This window comes from Triturus cristatus, chromosome 7 (genome assembly GCF_964204655.1).
Source record: "Triturus cristatus chromosome 7, aTriCri1.1, whole genome shotgun sequence".
NCBI classification, from domain to species: domain Eukaryota; kingdom Metazoa; phylum Chordata; class Amphibia; order Caudata; family Salamandridae; genus Triturus; species Triturus cristatus.
In genome coordinates this window covers 423,446,478-423,471,347 of record NC_140590.1, presented here as the reverse complement: position 1 = coordinate 423,471,347, position 24,870 = coordinate 423,446,478, and the positions used below count along the sequence as shown (strand labels likewise).

General features: G+C 43.7%; 1 protein-coding gene across 1 annotated transcript in view; it reads left to right on the top strand.

Moving 5' to 3' along the window:
• LOC146809855 (cytosolic phospholipase A2 gamma-like) overlaps positions 1-24,870 on the top strand; it is a 596,102-nt gene that overhangs the window by 231,283 nt on the left and 339,949 nt on the right. Inside the window, exon 6 of the mRNA XM_085616717.1 lies at positions 8,118-8,322. Coding sequence (XP_085472843.1) covers positions 8,118-8,322 — 205 coding nt within the window. The remainder of the gene's footprint in view (positions 1-8,117; positions 8,323-24,870) is intronic.

Here is a 24,870-nt window from a genome sequence, read left to right as displayed (position 1 = left end):
GCGGGGAAAAGAGTGGAATGAGTGTTTTCAGCGCCCTAGCGGTGAGTGCAGCACTGAACGGAGAAGAAGAGCAAGAGTTCGGCTGCCCCCCAGCTGGGCGAGCGCCGCGTCACCTAGCAACGGATGCAGCAGTGATGCCTTCTGCTGCGCCGGGCCATAGCTCCTGAAGGCGCCCACGAAATCCGTAACGGCCTCCACTGCAGCGTGGCCCAGAGACACGGAGGGAGACAGGAGGGCTCCAGAGGTGAAGCAGGCTACCCCATCTGTCGTCGGCTCATGCCTGTCATCAGGCAAAGTGGGGTCTTGCTGCACAGCCGCACCAAATAGATGCAGATGGCTGCCTTGATCCATTGAATGTGGGAGAAGGACCGGGTGAGGTCTTCCAACATTGGTCCTGCGATTGCTGGTTCCTCCCTCTCCCGTTGGGAAGTGTCGGGGCCATGTGTTTTAGTGGCACATGCTCCTTATGTAGAACCTGCAGGAATGGAAAGACCTCATCTGAGGCCCCGACCTCTGGCCAAAAACTACCGCCTTACCCAGTAAAGGTGCGCAGCTACAGCTGCGGCCTACAGTTTTGGCGTGGCCTATTCCAGGCCAGTTGTATGTTTGGGCATTATATTTGATGTGCCAAAAGCATGATGGAAGTGACCGCAACCGGCCTAATTAGTAGTATTGCGCCCAAGGTAGCGCATGTACAGTGGACTGGGGTTTCTAAGAGGGAGGAGCTTTACAAAATTACTATACAAAAGGCTGTAGGAGGGCAGGGAAGCTGCCCCCTATATAGCCTTGGTGTTGTTTAGTGAGTTACGCTCTGCCTCTAACCACTGTATGTTTCTTTTGTGTCCTGATGCACATATGTGTAGGAGCGACATACTTATACAACGATGGTTCTTCAGGATGTTGGTATAACATGGGCAACAAGTGTTTATTCTTATTCAAAGTGACTTATGCATTTAATGTACATTCTGATGACACGTGCCTAGTGGCACAGGTGATTTGTGTAATGGTGGGCTGATGTGTGCTGACTTTATATGCAACTATATGACAAGTGCCTAGTGGCGCAGTGATTTTTGTTATATGGTCGAAATGTACTGTTCATGCTAGAAAATGAGTTATGGTCTAATGTGAGTTATGTGTAAATAATACAAAGGATATTTTTGATATACCCTGATGTGCAGTCTCTTTTTGTAGTGTGCCTTTTGTTACACTAGTGCATGTGTGTGTTTTGCAAATGCTTTACACATTGCCTCTGGGATAAGCCTGACTGCTCTACCAAGCTACCAAGGCGGTGAGCAGGGGTTACCTTGGGTGTGTAACTCCCTTAACCTGACTACAGTGGTGTGTTCTGCCAGTCATAGGTGTATGCCCTAGCCAACCAAAAAACACAATTTCTAACACATTGTATTAAAAAAGTTAGTTCATGTGACATATGCTTTTATGTCCTGGCAGAATAAAATCCCCAACGCCTTTTTCCACTGTGGCAAGACTGGATCCCCAATCGAAAACACTTTGTTACATTATACCACTTTATAATGCCTATCTTCAATTTATGAATAGCTAGAAAAATGATTCAAGGATTATTTAATTAGTAATTTAAAATCTAATTTAAGGGTAAAGTCAAATTGTACACTACAGTTTTTAAAATTACACGTTTCGAAAGTTATCCTTTTCCAGCCTATGCCAAATGTGAACCAACTGGTGAATGGCTTCCTTGTGGTGAGATGCAAATTATTTTCTGACAGTGGCCAAAAAGGCCTGGGTTTTGGAAAATTGTTTTACTTCCCTGAGTAGGAGGGTCTTGCGGTTGTCCCCAGCACCTTCTTAAACTTCCTAGTGTTCCTACCCTCTCACTGGCAGAGGTAGCTCACACCTATGCCTTCCTCCCTTTGTCTTCTTAGTTGGCTTGGTTCCAAACCAGTCAGTCAGTCAGTCAGTCAACAATAGCTTTATTCGGTTAAAAGTTAAAACCATCAAAGCATACAGCAAAATTTCATTTGCAAATAGTTACAATCAAAATAAACTACAAAATCTTTTCAGACAAACGTACAATTAACAATATTTCATAAATACGAAATTAAGCAAATAATTGGCGAACAATCACATTAAAAAGTATGTCAGCCCTAATATTTAAAAATTATTACAAACCAAGAAGGAGGGGAGCTGTCCCAGATCTAGTCAGGAGTGATCACAAGGGAGTATTTTCGCATTATCATAGCCACTCCCCTGGGTGGACAAGGAGATCTCTGACCAATGTCATTTGTATGTTGGTGGAGAAATGCACTGTGGGATAGTTTATAGAAAACACACAGAAAGTGCTGCAAAATTGGGAAGGGACACACCCGGGAGCATTTAGCGCATTGGTTAATGAGCGGCAAGGAGTTTCCCTATCCCACAGTTTGGCACTGAGCATAAATGTGGCATCCCCAGTATCCCTGTTGGAACACTGTTGACCTCTGAAGATCAGAAGAAGGACTGCACTGCTGTCTGAATTCTGAAGGAAGACTGTACCTGCTTGACTTGCATCCGGACACCAAAATGTGATTTTCACGGACCAGATCGCTGCCCTCCTGTTTGAGTTGCAGATACACAACAAGCTTCCAGAGCTCTTTTAATGCAGTGCTCAGTTGACCAGTTCAAGGTGGACATGCTCTGGACCCTGCTGTTGGTCTCTGCTGGAGTGAGTCCTAGCCCATGAGTAGCACCTCCCTGGTCCTGGACCCTTGAACTCCTCCCGCTCAAAATGCAAAAGCTGCAACTTAGAAACAAAAATCGTTTGTAAGATTCGACTTGCGTGTTTGCTCCGCTGAAGGAGATTTGACTATGTCAGAATGTAGAGGGCTTGATTGGAACCGACACCGATGAGCAACACTTTCTGGGCATAGACTCAGAGAATTCCTGCCTGTGTTAATGACTGCACCAGGACCCCGTTCTTCAGGACCCAATGTGCAGTTTGCCCCTCCAGTGACTTGTTGATAACTACTTTTCTTCCAATTAATTTAATAGTCAGAAAGTAAACATTTCACTGGGATGAACCTGGTACCTGTGGCCAACCCATGCTCCATTGAAGTTGACCTTAACTTTTGACTTTAACTCAGTCTAGCACAACCAGAAAGCTGTGGTTGGCACTTTGTGTTTATTGGCCCTCTTTTTGATTCAAATTAAAAAAATTCATACCTCTGATTCAACTTTTCAGATTTTTGTCCTTTTGGTGTCATTTTATTTATTGAAGCTTACTATATGTTTCTAAACTAGTTGGTGATTTTTAGTGTTGTGTTTCCACTTTAATAATGTTTCTATGCTGAATAAATACTTTACACATTTTCTCTAGGATAAACCTGACTGTTCTGTGCTAAGCTACCAGGGGTGAAGTACAGGTTTGTTTATTGCCATTTGCGGTTGATCCTGGCAAAGATTCTGATTATAATTTAAGATGAGTTCTCACCCCCTCAACTAAAACTCCAATTGCTTATACTGTATAAAGTGATATAAAATTAAAATAGATGTACAAGCATGCAGTAGGAATAAATACTCCACAAATTGTACAAAACAGTTCAAATAACAAAAATACCAAATGTATACGCTGCAGACTACAAAAATCCATAAACAAGCAATTATTGATTCGAAAGCAGATCAACTTAAACTTTTTTACATATCACATGAATTTCTATTCCAACACACTTTACTAATAATAATAATAATACTGATATTTGTAAAGCGCGAACAGCTACCTCACGAGGAGGTGTCCCGGCGCTATAGACCGCTGGGGAACCCATCCTGGCTATCCCTGTGAGATGGTCCCTTTCGGGGTATCTCCAAGGTGAAACCAGGCATCCCCAGCATCTGTGGGGGGCCGTTGTAGAGATGAGGCAAGCTTAATGCCCAGAGTTGCCGAGTGTGTTCCTGGTTAGAGTAGGTACCGAGGCGAGAATTATTGAGTCCGTTTTGACCCTGGTCCACGACCCTGCCGCGTCGGGAATTGAACCCTGGTCCCTGGCCAATTCTCTGCTTACGGGTCTGCCACCTCTAACCAGTGAGCCACACCTCTCTACTAAGAAAATAACACATTACAATATTCCGGAGGCTCATACCAATGTGTTCTTAATTGCTTATTTTGAGTGCACCAGAAAGAAGTAGAATTAATAATGTATGCGCAAATACTTTACATCTATAGTGATAACAAATATAGTCCCTAGATTATCCATTCTAAGACAGTTTAAAATGTATACTTTTCTGTGATGAATTGGTATCTAACTACCAGTAACCAGGCGCGTCATTTTATTGCCCAATTAATGAAAAAGGTCTCACCCCCCTAAACAAAAGAGGTAAAGAATGTGCAGTACTTCAACATACTTATTTCTAATACTTGCATTACAATCCTCAATCTGTAATATAATATTTCTCTGGAATAGTTGGTGAAAGGTCAACATGCACCTGATCTTGAAATAAAACAAAGAGCTAAATAATTCCTCTATATATATTTCTGTTTTTTCAAAAGATTTTTTTACATTTCGATTACAAAGCCTATCCATCATACAAGACCAGGTAATACATTTTGCTTGTAACTTGGTGGTATCTCATTTCAAGCCAATCATTTATGTTTTACTGGTAAATTGACACTTAGCCCCTAAGTATGCCCTCAAATTGAAAGAAGATAACAAATAAAAATTCAGAATTGAAATGCATGGTGAAACTTGAAAAGCAGTTCTAGGTCATACGAGAAAGCAAATCATGGGGCAGATTTACAAGCCCCTTGCGTCACTTTTGCACCGTCGTTGCGTCATTTTTATGACGCAGCGGCAGCGTAAAAGTTGCGGCCCATTTACAACGTGACGCATCTAGGGAGATGCGTCACGTTTTGAAGCCCTGCGCCACATTAAACCTGGGTCAGGTTTAATGTATGCAGGGTGGGCGTTCCGTCGCAGGAAGCCCTGTAAAAGTGACTCAGTGAAATCTACAAGATTTCACTGAGTCACTTTTACGTCCATGCTGCGTGAAACCCCTGCGCCTGCTTGAAGCAGGCGTAAGGAGTGACGCAGCATGTTAGGCATAGGGCGCCCCTGACCCTTGCTGGAGTTGCGTCGTGCTTGCGACACGACTCCAGCAATGCGTGACTTTTGCGTCAACAGATGCGTCAGAATTTCTGACGCATCTGTCAATCCTTGCGCAATGGTGCGCCGTATTGTAAATACGGCGCATCCATGGTGACGCAAGGATTTGGAATGTTGGCGCAGGGAAAGTGACGCATCTCTACAGATGCGTCACTGTCTTGTAAATCTGCCCCCATTTATTTAATGGTTTTAAATATTGGGGCAGATTTATGTTGCACTTGCGCCACTTTTGCGCCGCCGTTGCGTCACTTTTGTGATGCAGCAGCGGCGCAAATCCTGCGCCATGGTGCGGGGTATTTACAACGTGACACATCTGGGAGATGCGTCACGTTGTAAAGCCCTGCGCCACATGTAGGCGTTCCAGGGCAGGTGGGGGCGTTCTGGCGCAGGAACGCCTCCTAAAAGTGGCTGAGTGAAATCTACAAGATTTCACTCAGTCACTTTTAGGCCCATGCTGCGTCAAAACCCTGCGCCTGCTTGAAGCAGGCGTAAGGATTGACGCAGCATTGTACAGATAGGGCCCCCCAGAACATTGCTGGAGCTGCGTCGCGCTTGCGACGCAACTCCAGCAATGCGCCACTTTTACGGCACAGATGCGTCACGCATCTGTGCCGTTTTTGCCCCATGGTGCGCCGCATTATAAATGCGGCGCATCCATGGTGGCGCAGCTGTGGCGCATAATAACTGGCGCATCCCTGCTGATATGCAGGGATACGCCAGTTAACATAAATCTGCCCCATTGTGTAGAATCACTTCTGAAGTTACTTATCAGTAAAGAGAAATACAGTGCTCCAGGTTGCCCAATGTTCATCAGATTTACAAGAAAGTGACGCATCTGTGGAGATGCGTCACTTTCCCTGTGCCACCATGCAAAACCCTTGCGTCACCATGGATGCGCCGTATTTGCAATACGGCGCACCATGGCCAAGTATTAACAGATGCGTCAGAAATTCTGACGCATCTGTTGACGGAAAAGTCACGTATTGCTGGAGTCGTGTCGCAAGCACGACGCAACTCCAACAATGCTTGTTGCGGCCTATTCCCAAAACACTGAGTCACTCCTTACTCCTGCTTCTAGCAGGCGTAAGGTTTTGACGCAGTGGCATCCTAAAAGTCACGCAGTGAAATCTTGTAGATTTCACTGCGTCACCTTTACGAGGCTTTCCAGCGTGGGAAAGCCTACCCTGTATACATTATACCTGACGCAGGTATAATGTCTCGCAGGGCTTTACAATGTGATGCATCTCCCAAGATGCGTCACGTTGTAAAGGGGCCGCAATTTTTACACCGCTGCTGCGTCAAAAAAGTGACGCAACGATGGCGCAAAAGTGACGCAAGGGGTTTGTAAATCTGCCCCCATATATTTAATGGTTTTAAATATTATGTAGAGCCACTTCTGAAATTGCTTATCAGTAAAAAGAAAGACGGTGTGCTGGGGTTTGCTGGATTGAGACAGTGTGAAAATTACATAATGTGGTAGTTACATATTGCTTCAATGTGTCACTTTACAGTCCCTAATACAGCTGTATATGTAAATTTGCGAGTTTTAGGGAATACCAAATGAGCATGTTTTGCACCCTATATTGTAAATCATAGGTTGCAGAGTAGCGACGTATGGAATTGTCAATTTGCGTGGTGCCTTTTTAGCATGGAAGAAGCTCCAAGCACTAAAAATCAACACAAGCAGGGCGACGTGCCGAATACTGCTCTCTCACAGAACTCCATGGCATCTGGTTGAGTTTTTAATCAACTCCGCTGAATTCTGTGGAGTGAAACTCCGCAAGGTCCACCCATCCCTTGTCAAAAGCATGTAGAGTGGCTTTGTGGCTTCCAGGGATACTTGGCTTTCACCGCAATGTGTAGTCATAGCTCTCGATGGAGGTGATTGCTCTCTCCCCAAGGCTGGTGCACACCCCTCCTCCTTTTGCAGCTGGGCTTAGGACCGGCCATAATGGAGTTGTTAGGACATTTTACTAACTTTGAATCGGACTGTGAGCACTGCTTGATAAAATAAATATTGATGGACAAACGAGGAAGTATGCTGTGGGTGAGCATCATGGTAGCCGTTTTACATTAATATTAAGTGGTAATTACAGGTTCAAAGCTTCTCAAACGTTTCAGAAGAATCTCTCATGAAACATTTGATCACAGCTAGTAAGGAAGCAATTAAGAAACTGTTGCCCCATTTCAAAGTTGTATCCATGATAGCCATGAACTGCACTGGCAGTGACAAAACTACTATTAATTCAGTATGGAAATAAAGGCATATTTTGCAAGGTTTTTCACAACCTTTGTTGATATAATGTTTTTTTTTTTTTCTAATGGCGTGTTCAATGTCTTCTTTCAGGGGAAACTGCCATTTTCATGAAGGCTAGTAACTAAAATGAAGTGCTGTAATCGACCTCGTTATCAAGCAATTCGTTCTTTTGGTACATTTAAAAGCACTCCATCTGCCAGTGAACTCATGGACTTCATTGTACAAAGTGGCGTGATAATGCCAGCTTCGTACTAACGCTTTCGGTTTAAAAGCCATCGGCATTACCCCTCTCTTAATACTGTCATACATCCCCTGAGATTTTTTGTTTTTGTTTATGAGCATGTACTTAATCGTTCTCATTGTTTGTTTGCGTCTCTGTTGCCCACAATTAAATCACTGGGGCTAGCATGTCAGTTTTCACATTCAGTGTTAGGTAGATTAGTGGTATAAATGGTCAGTGTGCATTCAAAGTTACATGAAGGTTTGGCATTTACATTCAGCGCTGAGGAGGTAGACTCGGGTTCTCTGTGGGTGTAATGTGATGAAGGGCAGGTGAATAGTAGAGCAATATTAAGCTGGTTGCCAACACGGAAGGAAGGGTGGGAAGGAGTAGTCAAGACCAACAAGAGAGCCAGCTTCTCAGTACTTTCCACTGACTACCTAGGAATCGAGAGAGGGGAACTACTGGCTAAGAGATTTAGACATGACACATTATCCTCTGTAACTGATGGTCTCCATCTCTTTTATTTCAGGGCTCTTACAAGCCTCTATGATTCAGGGGACTGGGTCAAGAATCTGGAGGCGGTGAATGCTGAGTTCTTTGCCCGAATAGCTGACCTTACAATCAAGCCACCAATTTCAGAAGCCTTGCAGGACCTCTTGGACGCAGCAGAACGTGAGGATTTCACACTGACAGATGTGTGGGAAATACTCTTTGTTAACCCTGCTAAAAAAGAAGTAAGACTCATCGACTGCAAAGATTCCCATTGGTTGATTACAGTTGGGCATGAGTGTTCTCTCTCATGCTTACCAAGATATGTTTGGTCTAATTTCGAAACTGACTTCTATTGTATTTCAATCGTAATATCATTAATTGGCAATGTTGCAGTACATGTTGATTTTTACACATTTTTGGAAATATAAATTTCAAGCCAGAACATGATTTTTTCAAAAGATTCGAAAACAGCATTTTTTCCCAAAGAAGAGGCGAAGAAATGGTGAAAGATGAATGTCTATTGGGAATGTATTTGGGCAATCCAGAGGAGTATGTATCAAGTGGGGGTCAGTGTACACCTTGACACTGAGGAGACATTTGTTTGTCAGTTCTTTTGACAATGTTTTGGTAATCATTTTAATATCAATATGCACATTATCCTGCCCATTCTATAGAAGAAATTGAGATTTAGATTATATAGTTACCGTAAACTACTGATACACTTGTTAGGGTATGGGCCAGTGCGGAAGGACACGGACACAGTGTTTCAAGGGTTACTTAACTAGGTGAATATCAAGCATTGGCAAAGTAATTGGATCTGGCCTGCCTTAACTGGATGTGTTCTTTGATGTAATGGTTGTTGTAGGAAAGTAGAATCTGCTTCTTCTGGTTACCCCCACTTTTTGCTTGATGTGATAATGTTTTTGACTAGTCTGACTGCGATCCTGCTAATCAGGACCCCAGTCGATCTGCTTACTCCCTAAACAGTTGTGATCAGTACTTAGGTACATCCCCAGATTGGATACTGGGGTACCCTTGTCAGTCCCTAGTATATGGTACCCACGTACCCAGGGCATAGGTACCCAAGAGGTCTTCCATGGGCTGCAGCATGTATTATGCCACACCATTCAAAATGGAACTACAGGCCTGCCATTGCAGCCTGTGTAAGTTGGTGCATGCACCACTTACGAAAGATATAGGTTTACTATATCTAAGGGTTACTACACTTAAAACCTATAAGCCACCCCTCTATCAGCCCTTTACAATCCTAAGGGCAGGGTGCTGGTTCTAAGTGAGAGGGTGCCCCTGCATGAGCAGGACACCCCTGAAGCCTACAGAGTACATTTTACCAGGTTGTCAGTGAAGTAGCCATATAGGGGCATCGCGTGACAGCACGATGACCATCTTAAAAGTGGCTGCAATGAATCCTATCATGGTTGGTATCGAACATGTTGGAATCATACCCCCACACCGTAAATGGTGTGGGATGTATGATTCCAAACACTGGGAGAGCCCTCCTTTAGGCTCTCAGTGTTCCCAGGACCAGCCTTCTAGTCCTGGACAGCATAAAATGGTTGCTGCCGACCAGAGACACATTTCTGCCCTCCTGCTGCTGAGCCAAGCTCAAGTAGGGGAAGGCAGAACAATAGGCATCCTGTCACTGGGAGGTGTGACCACTTCCCAGACAGGATTTAGTGTGTTAGGGCTGGGTGGGTGCACTTGCTAGCGCCTTAAAGTCTGCATGAGGGGAAAATTTGGTGTCCCTGTGCGTAGTCCAGTTCAAACCAGTCCTGGAAGCCATTTGTTCAAGCTCTGGCGCAAAACTGGAAAAAGAACATGGGAGCAACCTCCCATGATCCCGAGCTCCTGCAGACTCTGAAGGGTTCAACAACACAGGGGTTATCTATGTCTCCCGAGGCCCGAGCTGCCCTCTCAGCAAGGCTGAGGTCAGAATCTCACGTGGGGGCTGAATTAATCTAACCCCTGTGCACGGCACACTTTTGCAAGTGCATATGCTTGTTGGCAACTCCGCGACAAGTGCATTAGGCTCCAAGTAGCCCCAACTTCTGGCAACTTCTTGCACCAAGATGTTCAGCCACAGCACCTCGTGGGCACAGTGGCCTGCTCCTTTTGGTGAGCTGCTTGAGGTCCTCTTGTGATCCTTCCGGCCTGTGGTTCCAATTGAGGATCATCCTTGTTTTCCAGGGGGCTCCTCTAACTGCTTGGGGCCTGCCCCAACTCCCCTGCTTGTGTTGAGTTTCCTGGACATTGCTGGTCCCAATCGTGCACCTTCTTGACTTCCTGTGTGGGTTGCCTTTGCCAAGGCATGTTGGTGCTCCTGCTGGACACCGACCCCTCAGCACTCGACATCCTTCATGGGACAGCTCATATCCGGGTCCTGGTCATCCTCAGCATCGCCTGGTCCTCACAGCTGCAGAGTCAAGGTCACGGTCATCTTAGCTGTAGCACCCGACATCGGAGGGCATCCGTCTTCCAAGTCTCCTGGTCACCCCCGAGTGACATAGATACTGTCCCCTCTGCTTTCAAGTACTCCTCTTCCAGAATCCACATTTGGATTCCTCCAGACACTTTCTCCTCTTCCAGCAGTGACACTTTCTTGAAGTCCTCTATCGGGTTTGACAGCCGTTTCCTATGCCACTTTATACCTATGCACCTGCTTCCCTGGGGTAGGTTTCTTGGGTACCACGGTATCCACGGGTGGGGTGGCTCTCCAATCTTCTGTCTTATTCATGGTTTCTTCAGGGTCTTCTGGGAAGGGTCCCTAATCTTTAAAATTCTAACCGTGACTTGCATATAGACTTGTATGGAGCATGCGTTCATGTTCACTCACTGCACACGCTCTCCATGGGGTCCCTATCTACTTACCTTGGGTGGCTACTACAGCAATTCTACGTCTTCTCGACATTGCCCTAACTCGAGTCGTGTTTTTTATACCACTTTCTCAGTATATGGTTTGGTCCCACCTGGGGCCCACTGTGTATTAGTGCTATTTACTGTGATTCCTTTGCTATAGTATTGTGCACTTTGTGTCTACCTCAGTGTAGGAGATACTGTAATGTACTAAAGAGTGTTCTATAATAAGTACATATTTTTATACATACTTTTTGTGGTTCTTTTTCATTTAATCTATACTATAAGATTGCATTCTGGTAAAACAAGCTGCTTTACACTCCTTCAAGACTAAGACTGAAGGCTGCTCTCAACAGCTACCACTTGGATAGCATTCTAATGTTGTCTGAGAGCTCTTAAATCACCATAAGGGTTGTCTGGACTGGTGCAATGTGCCCACTTACATTAGTGGACATCATATACCAGGCCAGCTTCACACACGTGTCCTTTAGAATTAAAAAAAAATGTTGTGTGTTGCACTACAGATTACAGGAGCCCTCTGATGAATGAATGTAATGAGCAGGGGCAATTATAAATGGCATATTTCTCACAAACAAGAGTGGGAGATAGTCAAAGATGTCGTAAGGGTTAATGGGTGCTGCAATATGTAGGAGGGGTAACCGAATACATGGACCTGGTGATATTATTCTGCAACATCAGTCGTTGGGCCTATGGCAAACACAGAAGTGGTTAAGCGTAACAAAGTGGATGTGATCTGTGGCTGAGATATGTGGAAAAGACTTCTTCATGCAGGCAATATAATGGAAGCAGTATCCAGGTACCGATCTCGAATGGGCGGACATTCATTTTCCTACCTGACTTCCATGTTTTGGAGCTCTTTACCCATTGAACCCAAAACCAAGGCTGACACCACCTCATTTAGTGATAATCTCAAAACCTGGTTCTTTCATAAATCCTGACTTAATTTTGCTGTCACCATTTTTGCTTTAATGCCAGAATTCCATTTGCGGTATTTGCTACACTTCACAAACTGTTAACACAACATTGGTAGGACTGTAAAAGAAGCAAGTTGCACGTAAATATTGAGTCAACTTTCGAAACCAAATGAAAACATGGGATGGCATAATCTACAACTGTACTATTTGTGTAGATCCAATTAAAGACAACACTACTTATAACATACACAATTTTTGCCCAAACACTGTAAAGCTGCCACATGGTTCCGCGTCAAGTGCAATAGCTCTAGTACTAGATTTTCATCATCAGTTCCCTTGCATTCGGGGGCTTGTATTTTCATCATTGAACATCACCATAGACACAGTGCATCTGGGTTAACAGCGAAGACAGGCTACCAGTGTCATGCATGATAGGAGGCTAAGAATGAAGTAGGTTTGTCTTCCTTTGAGTTTTTGCCATCACCGCCGTGTCTGGCTGTTTCATAGATGAACCTGCTTCTTCCTTTATTGCTGAGGATTTGTGGTTTTTGTTGTGTAGTTGGGAGACTGGATACATGTGAGAATTAGTCTATGGATGGATGAATGAGTGAGAGTCTGAATGGGTGGATAGATGGATGGGTGGGTGGATGGAAGGAACTTGTTAGAGATGTTTACATAGCATCAGTTCAAATCGTTCCATCAATAGAGTAGGATGCGAGGCTGTTCTGTTGCTCAACCCATCTTACATTGTTAAAACTTTCAATGCTCAGCAATACTTCCATGTAAGTTGTATGTTTTGTGACTGCCCACACTGTGCCAATATTTGCCACTGATGTGCTAGAGCCAGCATTAAGCAAGAAGTGGGTACTCTCACGCCATACATGTTAATAGCAGGTACCTTTATGCTAATGCTATGCTAAGAGTGCCAAAAATAGTGTTATATTTCTGTTACTGAGTACGTTTAGCTTTATGCAAGAACTGTGTGCCATTATGCCAATAATACCAATTGTTATGGGAGCTCCTGCATTATTCTAACAGTGAAGGATACGAGTTCGAGAATGATTAAGGGTAAAAGTCAGTGTGGTTCAGTGATATGCACACTTTGCCCTCCACAGATTTGCACTGGCTTATCAAGTCACCTGCACTCTCTCTCATGCATTGACCTATACCATCGAATAACAGCCATTTGCTGTATTGGAAGCACTGCTGAGATATCTTTTAAGGAGCAAATCTGCACCATCTAATCTATTTCAATAGACAAGGGCAGGCAAGCAAGAATGGCAAAAGATAAATATCTGCTGGCCTGGGACTCTGAGAAATAAGGGCAGGACCAAACCTTCAAGCCTAAGTCAGGAGGACAGAAGTGACGACAATGTATATTTCATTGTGTGAGCAGCAAACTCTTACCATTAACACAGGAGAATGTGCTGCAATGGTATGCAGGGAATATAGCACTAGAAGGTACATAGACAATAGAAGGTACACTGTCATCAGCTGGCTAATGTCTCATACACACACGAACGCACACACACACACACACACACTGGTCCCTAAACCTGCTAGAATATATGTATACCACACTGTAGGTATTAGTTATTAGTACATAATAAGTGTATGTGTGGGGGGGTTACTGTTCGTAGGCAAAAGGACAGTAGGAGCCCTATAGACAAGGAATATGAATACTGTGCAACATTTCATGTAAAAAGGTGTTTTGAAGAAACTGTTCTGCGGCCATCTGATGCAAAGATAGCTGACAATGCCTGCACTGTATAAATGCAACTCTAGCAAGGCCACAGTGGCACTCTATAAGCATACACATAGGGACAGATGTTGTAGCCCTTTATCCTGAAGATATCAGCCACTGGGTCTTACAGTGACATTTTATCCCACATTTAAGTCATATAGGTCAGGTAAGAGTTAATGTCAAAGTCAGGAACACACATTCTGTGTTTTCCATGCACATCGGTATCTCTATCAGGGCTTGCAATCATATGCCACTGCACGCTCACCTGAATTGCCCTTTGCGAGCACTAGAGAAGAAACAAAGCACTGCGACACTGCACTTTCTGCTGCTTACCTTCAGTGCCTCAACCATCCTTTGCACTCTCTGTCCATCACAGCATACGTCTATCACAGCTGACTTCTTGACATGTAAACAGTTGCCCTTTTCATTTCTTCAGTAAAGTTAATATCCGGTCTGAGAAATGGTGACAACCTCCATGACAAAATCCTCCCAACATCTTCCTGCTTCTGCTCAGTCTACCTCTTCAGTGTCCCCTCCACTGCGAAGCTATATGCATGGCCTCTATTTTCAGGTGCTGTGGCGCACTCCCTTGAAGAATCACCAGGACAACTAAGGAGTATTTGTTACTCTTCAAAAGCTAAGCAGAAGGAGAACCATTGCTTTATATCTCCATGCCTCCAGCATAAATAGACCAAAAGACCTTCATAAATAATTGTGAACAAAGAGGTTTAAAAGGGACATATGTGATCATGCTTTATTTATAGGGTTGAGTCTCCGTCTCTCTGAATCCCTCTGGTCTGCCATACAAAAGTGTTCAGACAGAATATGATCAGTCGGCTCCTCCACTTCTAGAGAATAGAAAGTACCAGGCCCTTTCTATAGGGAAAAGCATGGATTTGCTCACACCCCATTGGAGTACATCCTAACTGGCAAATGGGATTGGATCCTTTCCACTTTGACTCTTCTTTATTTCCAAATTGTGCCTTTCGAATGGTCTTAGGACTCAGTTGGTACGTGCTGTCTTCTAGTCCCACATGTTGCAGCTCTGCCTCTAATGGCAGAGGGATAGGACTTGCTTGCCAGCAGTAGTCAGTTTGCCATGATGATGTTAATTTAGGACTTCAACAAATTTCTGTACTCCATTCTCAACAGTATGAGACAAGTACATTTTTGGATGGTGTTTGTGGGCCAGTTCCTTTGCCATTACAAGGATACTGCTGCTTCTATCCCGGGAGCTAACACAAACTTGGTACCAAAGAGCTCAACATGCACTCAAGTGTGTCCTGGGATGCAGTGCAGTGTATGGGTCAGGAGTGTAGCTCCAGCTAGCTGTTTAGGGTGTTATCTATCGCCCTCCTGGACCTTCGAAAACGTTCAGGGAATCGCTCACAATCTAAATTACCATCATGGCAAGTAAATCCGATACTTTTAATATCATGGGGGATCTTAACCTTCACCTAGAGGACCACCAAGATGGTGAGATTACCACTCTTCTGGCGGACTTTGCAGCTTGTCAGCTACTACAATATGTCCCCAGCTCAACACACTTTACTGGACATCTTCTAGATCCAGTGTTCTCGAACATACCTTCCCTAAAATTCCTCTCCCCCTTGCTATGGCCTGGACAGACCAATTTCCTATTTCCATAGCACTCCTCAGTGAAAATCCACCACCACGCACTCACCCTAAGCTCCTCTTAAAATGCCCTTGTCATAAGTTAAATGCCAATCTCCTTGCAGACATTCTATACTCCCAAACGGCCCAACTGTCTGATGATGTTGAGGCAGCTAACAGCCGCTTCCATGAATGGCTCACACAGTCCCTTGTTAACATATCGCTTTCAAACTCACACCTTGCCACAGAACCTATACAGGTCCTTGGTTTAATGAGACCTTAACCCAGATAAGAAAAAACTGCAAAGTTGTCGAACGTGCTTGGAGATGCAAATATGATCCGTCTCTCAAAATACCTGCCATCAAGGCCTACCATAAATATATATGGAAATCACGCGCTGAATATTTTGCACAAAAATATTAATAACCCGGCCAAAAGTATCTTCTCCCTGCTGAACGACATCAGATATCCCCATCAGAAGGGCACCCACCACTCTTTCTAATTCTCAATGCGAGGCCGTAGCCACTTTTTTTGTTAAAAAAGTTGAGGACATTGACAAATCTTTTTCGTCCGCTATTAACGTTGCAGAGCGTATTGATCAAACTAGCTGCCCGGGTACTCTTCTGTCCTCCTTCCTGGCCCTATCCTCTGAAACGCTAAGGACTCTCTGCTATAAAATTAAATAATGATCCCCAGCTGATCCTTTTATACCTTATCAGCTTCTGCAATTCCTACCCCAACTCCTACCCATGCTTCGTGAATTGATAAACGTATCCGTAGCATCTGCAATCGTTCCACCCTCATGGAAGCACACCAAGGTTATTCCTTTGCTAAAAAAGCCTACCTTCGATGCCTCCAAACCAGAAAGCTTCCTACAGATCTCACCTCTTTTTTTTGTGGCTAAAGTCACCGAGTATTACATCAACTCCATCCTGACCAAATTTTTCAAATCCAAAAATATTCTAGACACTACGCAGAATGGTTTCCGATCCAGCCACAGCACTGAATCTGCTTTGCTGTCAGTGACTGAACAACTGTGCAGCTCATTCAATGAAGGCCATATCTCTCCCTTGATTTTCCTTGACCTTAGTGCTGCCTTCGACACTGTCTCTCATAACATCCTGCAACGTTTGCAAGAGATTGGCTTAGCTGATAGCACTCTCAACTGGTTTGTGTCCTTTCTATCAGGCATATCTTTTCAAGTAATCTCACCACCTTATGGCTCCCATCATGGGGTTCCACAGGGCTCAGCTTTGAGCCCAACATCGTTTAATATCTACATTCAACCCCTGGTGGGAGTCTCAAAACGCAGGGGCCTCTCCATGGTCTCACACGCTGATGATACTCAGCTTGTGATCTCTCTATCTAACACCTCTGACCAACACATTAGCAAGTTCTGAAAGTACATGATGGCTATCGCCGAATGGATGACAGCCAACTGTCTTCAATTGAATGCAAGTAAATTTGAGATCCTCTTGTAGGAGAGGATACGCATCTTTGGAGCGATCAATGTTGGCCTGCCATGCTGGGAGCTTCCCCTACCCCCAAAGAAACTATAAAAAATCTGGGCGTTTGATTAGACTGTGCACTTACTTTTCAAGCACAGACAAAATCAGTGGCTGGCAGCTGTTTTGGAGCCTTACGTGGTTCTTTGACACTCAAACACCCCAGACCCTTATCCAGTCTACTATCCTTTCAAGAATGGACTACTGCAATTCTCTGTATCTGGGTGCTAATAAAGCCAGCATCAACCGTCTGCATAGGATGCTAAACGATGCAGCGCATACCCTCTTCGCCCTCTCGAAATCTTGCCCTACTTGCAAATACATATGGATGCTGCACTGGCTTCCAATAGAAAAGAGAATTCAATTAAAGTCCTTGTGTATCTCTCACAGAATTTTCTATGCCCAAGCCCCTCTCATTCTAGCCAATCTTCTCATCCCCTATGTACTAGAATGCACCCTCCACTCCTCGAAACAACATCTGCTATGTATTCACCATGTTAGAACAACCTGCGCGGGAGGCTGGTAGTTCCGGATTTGAGCTTCCTCTCTCTGATATGCTCTCCCAAGCACTATCAGGAACTTACAGGATCATGGGGTTTTCAGGAAGGCAGTTAAGACCTGGCTCTTCCCGGATTAACTCTCTGCCTCGCCCCCGCTCCTCGGTTGGTATCTGCGGATCTAATGCTGGGACACCCCATCACTGAGCTAGCCATGGGCTATAAAAATCTGATAACATAACACATTCCAGGAGCCAACACAAACATGCTACCAAGGAGCCCAACATGCAATTGAGTGTGTTCTGGGATACAGTGCAGTGTATGGGTCAGGGGTGTTGCTTCAGCTAGGTGTTTAGGGTGTTACACCCCCCTAAAAAATGTATGTAATAGTAAATAGGTGTGTATAAGTGCTTTCAGTGGGTAATGTGAAGTATCTGTCGGATTTCACCTGGGATTTTTACATGCGCACTCAGACAAAAACACACATTCTTTTTTGCTGTGAAGGCCTTAAAAATGTTAATTAGTGTTGGAAAGTGGTTTATTAGGAGTGATAACTAGGGACCTACCACTAGTAATAAGACCACAAACACACTAAAAGGTTCAGTCATGGTCTAAATAAACTATTTCCTTTCTCAACCTTTGACAACTGACAGCAAGCAGGTAGGCTTAACTTAGGAGAAAGGTGTATAAATCATGTAAAAACACCAATTTATGAAATAAGAGGCAACACACATTAAATATTAAACATCAATTTATAAAAATAGGTTATATATTTTGCAAACAAATAGGCACAAAAATCCAATGTAGGGAACCAGAAAAATGATTTTTTAAAGTATAAACGTTTTCTAGTGCCTAAAAAACAAAACAGCCAACTGAGGACATCTAGTCGCACTTGACAGGGATAAAGTCAAAGTTTGAGGCCAACCCTGATGGAGCGTGGCTCTGACACACTAAGCGGGAGGCCTCTTTTAAAATGTTACCTTCCCACTTAGAAACATTTTCAGACCTTTTTAGCTTGACGTCGAGTGAGGCTCCTTGTCAGGCCGAATTCATGCAGACATCTTCAGCTTGGTTTAGCGCAAACCCTTGATCAACTCCTGGAGTCTTGAGTACTGGAGCTTTCTGCAAGACTAATTCGAAATTCAAGCCGGGTTGTGGTTCAACGTCGGCGGCTTGACTCTCGATAATGGGTCGGTCCCCTGATGGAGCTTTTTACCAAAGTTGCTCCAAACTTCTCAGAACTTCTGGAACTTCTTCCTAAAGTTCCTCTTGTGGGTTCAAATGGTCCAAAACACCAATCCAATACTCTAAAAGCTCTGAGATGGGCCTCAGGATATGGGACAATGTTTCCCACAATGTACCTGGCCAAATCCTGTAAAGTCCACTGGACGCACTCCTGAGGGATCCTTCTTGGTGGAGATAATGCAGGTGGAGCTCTATTAACCTGTTGCTTTCATGCTTTCAAGGAGTCCACTCCTTAATCCATGTGAAGCCAGGCAAAGTACTTAGAGCAGTAGTTTCAGATTGTGAAGCAGGTAAAGTCTTTCAAAGTGCAATCTGTGGGGTGCAGAACAGGGTTCCAACAGAGCAGTCCTTCTTCTCCTTATTGTTTCAGGCAGGGATCTCAGTTGCTTGGCAGCTCTCCCATATTTATTCAGAGTTCATGGGTGTCAAGCAGGGGGGCAAACCTGACCAATGGGATTCAGGGTGCCACCCAGGTATATAAGCACTTCCTCCAAAGTGTGGCATATTCTTGACTCAGTAAGCACTATTGTTCTAAAATACAAAATGGAAAAACTCACCTAGAAGGTTAGATCTGGCTAAGCCAACCCACTGGTGTGGCTTTGTTTCCCTAACACCTCTCTTCCAGCCCCTTCACTAATCTGATTACTGGGGCTCCTGTCTCTCTGGGGGTGCCGAATGCAGGGTGAACCTGTGCTGCCTTAAACTGTCAGTCTTCCCTTGAAGACTAGTTTGCCTACTCCACCTCCATTCTGACCTGCCCATTCTGACCTGCCCTCTAGCGCGTTTTCTCTACACTTCTGACTTCTGTGCTGCAACAAGGACTGCCACTCTGCTGAACTGCTGCTTTGAATAACTACTTCCCTGCTGTGCTGACCTGCTGTCTGCTGCACCTTGCCTGGGGGAGAAGGACTAGACCTACATCTCTTGGGCCCAGAACCCAGGGTGACTCCAAGGACTAGTTGACTGGCCTCCTGGTCTGAAGCCTCAGGGACATGCTTCCAACAACTTGGCACCTGCACCTGGACTCTGTCATCTGTGAGTCTGCCCTGTCAGCTTGTGCCTCCCAGTCCTGTTCTGCCAGCCTCTGTGGATTCAGCAGAACCAACGCATCTCGTCTGCAGCATAGGGAAAACCCCAGCAGAACTGATGCATATCATCTGCTGTGTGGACTGGACCCATTGCTAAGACTGGCATCCACACCACAGCCATTTGGAACCGCCACTGCATGACCCATCCTTGGTGCAGCCCTCACATCCTCCTTGAAGGTAGCCTTGATGAGGATGATGGACTCTGCATCGCAGTCTTGCAGCTCTTTGGAACCAAATCATCTCTCCGACTGCTCACCGCAACCTCAACGCTGTACTTTGCATTGCAAGCCCAGTCAATGGGGTCCTCGACACGGATGAATGCCCTCTAATTGTAACCCTGTTGCATCTCAGGACTGATGCATTGTTTCAGCTGTATGATACATCTTCGACAATGATATTTGCAACACTCCGCAAACCAGGAATTAAGGTACTCTGTTAAGCAGGCTTAACTGGTTCACTGTAGCCTGCCAGCATTCCACAGTGGTCGGCCTGAACTTGTGACTTTGTCACAGTCCGGTGTGACCAAATATCCACAGTTGGCGCTTTATGCTTTTTGGTGCTATTTTCACTAAAATATTAAAATTGTATAATGCCAGTCCTGCTAATTGGATTTTTTGTCATTTTGCCCTTTTTTTAATAATTAAAGAAAGTTCTATTTTCCTAAATTGATGTGGGACCTTTTTTTATGGTATTTTCACTTTATTACTGTTTGAAGTATTTCACAAATACACATTGCCTCTAAGTTAAACCTGTCTGCTCTGTGCCAAGCTCCCAGAGGGTTGAGCAAAGGTTAATTTAGGGTTGGCTTGTGCCTCACCCTGATAAGGATTGTGGTTGCTGTTGGACCAGGGCTCACACCCCAGTCCGCCAACATCTGAGTTCTCACATTAGGTTTTCCAGGGGGTCCCAGATGTTCCTAGTTAATTTTACAATATTTTTTGGTACAGTTATTTCTCTACATCTGGCTACATGGTCAATATTTTAAAGTCAGTTTAACTTAGCAATGTGGCAATTATATTTACAATCATTTTGGGAGATTTTAATGACAAGATTGGTCCTCTGTTTAGCACAGATTTCCCTTCTTATGACCCCGAATTTCTTCCACTAGAATTTCTTTCACTGGTTGGTGGAATCTATTATGCCATCAGCATAGATTGGACCGTGCATATGCTACCTCCATTCCTATATTAATCAAAAAAGACTTATTATGGTCACCACTTACATATTTTTTATCCAGACAATCTACTCAATACATATCCAGTGCTACTAATTATGAACCACCATAAATGTTGTATAACTTTAGTTCTCCCTCATCTTCCCCTTACTTCTTTCTCCCTCTTATCATTCTTCTTCTTCTTATGAAAAAAAAATGTAAATGCAATTGGTTTGGTAAATTGTTTATATTTTTCAATTCAAGCTCTATGGTATTTTAATACCAGTGTATGCATTGTTAACCTTTGCTAGTTTTTATACTTTGTTATTTGCTCATTTCTGGTTAATATTTCTAATGAGTGTTCCTATTTCACTTTCTCATTCACTCTGCTTGGATTGTAGTGCATGTATATTTTGCTTAATTGCTGTGCTTATAGCTTCTCAATAAAGCGCTCTAAACAGTAGAATGAACTTCCACAATATGGCAGATGTTCTGATGATTATTGACCAACCTTTGTCCCAGTCAGTTGGGCCATTGATCATAGGTTTCCACTGGCAGAGCCAGGAGAGGCATCAGTTATGGAAACATGCCAGTTTCCCCAACTTTAAAGAGAGTGTAGGGAAACAGGTATTTAGTGGTGATAGTACTCCATCCTGTTTGTGGTGCAGTAACCTGCACGCCTAGCACAGAAAAAGACCATTATTGAGAATATAATCCTCAAGGATGATTTGGAGAGTTCAACCCTTTCTCTTTCAGAAGCTACATCAGCCCTCCAACTAGCTTCAATCAGATTGACCTGATTTGCAGTTGTTACGTAAGGTGCATCTAGGAAATTGTCAAATACAGTTGAGAGTCAAGGGGCCAGATGTATGAACTTTTTTGCATCAGGCCCAATATTTCTTATGTGAATTAGCTAGGGGAAAGAATAGGCAATCGGATGCTTGTAATTGTAATTGTCGCATTTCTAGAGTTCATTAAAGCAAAAGGCATCAAAGCGCTAATATGGAGAAAACTGTGTGGGAGGCAATGACTCAAAGCCAAGCAAACCTCAAATATCCAGCAAATTGAGGGAGTACTAGTTCGCAAATAGCCACGTTTTCATTTGCTTACAAAAAAACACTTCACTGTGTTCCTGAGAAAAATTAGAAACAGTTTGCAGTAGGGGACAGTTATTGGTAGTGGCTGATGTTGCTCCCTAAGAATGATCTCAGGTCAAAAGCAACAGAGTGTATTCTATGATCAAGTCTGAATTCAGAATCGTGTTAATAAGTCCACAGATTGGAAGAACCTAAACTTTAGTTAGTAACTAAGGGTCTATCTTTCCTCACATGGGCGGGGCAGGCAGTAATATTAGGAAATCAGTGACCAGATCAGCTAAACAAATAGTGGGCACTAACAAAAGAAAACCTAACCTCCTCTGATAGTCAGTTTGATGATCTACTACCCAGTGGTTGGTGTGATCAGCAAAGATCTCGGGGTAATAAGAAGGGAAATCTGTGCTAAACAGAGGACCAATCTTGCCATTAAAATCCCCCAAGACGATTGTAAATATAATTGCCACATTGCTGAGTTATACTGACTTTAAAATACTGGACAATGTAGCCAGATGTAGAGAAATAACTTTACCAAAAAATATTGTAAAATTAACTAGGAACGTCTAGGACCCCCTGGAAAACCTAATGTGAGAACTTAGATGTTGGCGAACTGGGGTGTGAGCCAATTCATGGCAATGATCTGTAGGGTTATAGATATAGTTAAGTCTATGAACTTTTCTACATAGCCTGGGAATGCGATATGAGGGAGGAGCCTCCTAAGAAAATATGAGAAATCTCAAAAGAGAAGATTGTGGGCAAAATGTCATTCAGCTTCTTCCATATAAGCATCCAAAGCTTCTTAACCAGAGGACAAAGAAAATAAATCACTCTTATCATGCAAACAAGACCAGCATTTTGCATTATTAGTCAATGTAAACCTGTGAAAATCTGTAGGGGTGAGAAATAGCCTATTTTAAAAATAGTATAATATTTGTGTTGTGCTTGCTGAGCATGATGAAGTGTGTATTTTAACCGAGATAGATTCCCATGTCTGAAGAGAGAACTCTTGTGCAATAAATGCTAGTATGTTTTCACCATGGCTGCATTTCATCTTTGCCAGAATCTATTTTGGTGCCTATTTTTAAAAAGGGAGACCGCAATAATCCCACATGTTATCGCCCGATCTCCCTATTAGACTCTTTTCTCAAAGTGGCAGGTCGTATTTTACTCAATAGATTGCAGACATGGACAGAAGATGCAGGTGTAATTACAGAGCTACAGTATGGTTTCCGTCAGGGTTTAGGCACGAAATTACAGGAACTAAACTTAAATCTCCTGCTTGGTAAATTCACAAAGGCCAAGCAGGGAAATCTATTCTTTGCATTTGTAGACCTTAGTTCCGAGTTCGACTGTGTCAGACATGACAAACTCTAAGTATTCTAGAAGAAATGGGTGTGGAAATCCCGCATATACTCTTCATGAGGCAGCTATACCACCACGCCTATGCCAGGGTCCATTATGGAATCACGGGGGAGTGCGCTGCTAAGTTTACGTTGTGCTAGAGGCACTCTAGTGGTCTGACACCCTGTGATGACCTTTGACTACCATTATTTTAACTGACTTTGGTGTGGTATATTTTATCCTAGCCTGACTGTACCATGTCCTCCGTATGCCTTGCTTCTCTAAAAAGTTTTTTTCTTGTAATACTGCAGTCTTTCAGTGGTAGCTGTCACGAAGTAGGATAGCCTTGCCAAAAACAGAACGTGTGGGATCTGCATTTGAAAGCATGAGAGGGAGAGAGAGGTGTGGAGTATACTTTTTGGTCTCGAAGTGCAGTGATGCACAAATGTGCTAGGTGTTGTAAATTGAGAGATGAAGTATGTGATGCTATAGGACATGGAGAGATGAAGTATGTGAATCTATAAGCAGTTGTGCACAAATCTGCATTGTGTTGTACATTGGTAGAATTATGAAGTTCTTACTCTTGGTTTGGACATGACCTCATGTCATCCTGTTTTCTGACTCTGCTTGGCTTCAGCTTTTCTGCGTGCACAGCAACACTTGCAAGTTGTTTGAGTTAATCCTGTTCAAGGATTGTGTTTGTGAGGGATTGTTTAATGTACCCAGAAGGCTTTGTGAGCTTCGTCAAGATAAAGGCTGGAACATGCAAGATTTGAGAAGGGAACGTGGGAACTCCTTCCAGCCAGGGAATGCTTACTTGGAAGCTGGCCAGTTCTGGTAAGATTTCTCTGGAGCGGGGGGAGGTTTCACTCGAACCTTCTAGTGTGTTTAGAGATTATAAAGCTGGGGGTTGTTGACTTAGAAACTGGGAGTTTAGAATCCGAACGGGGACAGACGCGTCCACATCGGCGGACCCTTGTTGCTGAGGCGCTTAATCCCGGCTGTTTAATTCTCCCGGTCAGGAGTGGGCTAAGATGCAGTGATTGCACCAGGTGAAGTATTGAGTTTCGACTATTGCCATTGTGATGTCTGGTTCCAGTGGCTGTGGTCATTTAAGGTGCTTGAGCTTTGATTATTGCCATTGTGATGTTTGGGCAGTGGCTTTTGATCATTTGAGGTGTTTTCTTTGTGATGTGTGAGTGAGTTGAGGTGCACATCCGAAGTAATCATTTGGTGTATTCAGTGTATACATCTTCTGATCTCTTGCAGGAAGTCCCAGTATATTTGCTTAAGTCTTATCTCATAATATTTGCTGCTTGTTTATTGATGGTTTTACTCATGCATTTAACTGTTACATTTACCAAGTGTGTTATTATTGCTTGCATATAAACATATATATCTCTTTGTGTATTTCTAATGGTGTGCATTTGGCATCTGGGAAAGCCTTTCTGTTAGAGAGCATTGTGTAAAATAAAACCCCAAGCCTTATTCAAAGAAAGAGAGTCCTTGCATTTTGTAAAATAAAACACTTTTCTAAAGGTGTTGTGTTATGTCTCCTGCTTCACCCTGTGGGTTTGAGCTACAGTGTGGAAGATTCTGTATTATCTGAGAGGTGAACGCAAGACAGTTTCCTATAAGGAAAGGGGTCAGGCAAGGGTGTGTTCTTGCCCCCATTCTTTTTACCTTATACATCAAAGACAGTT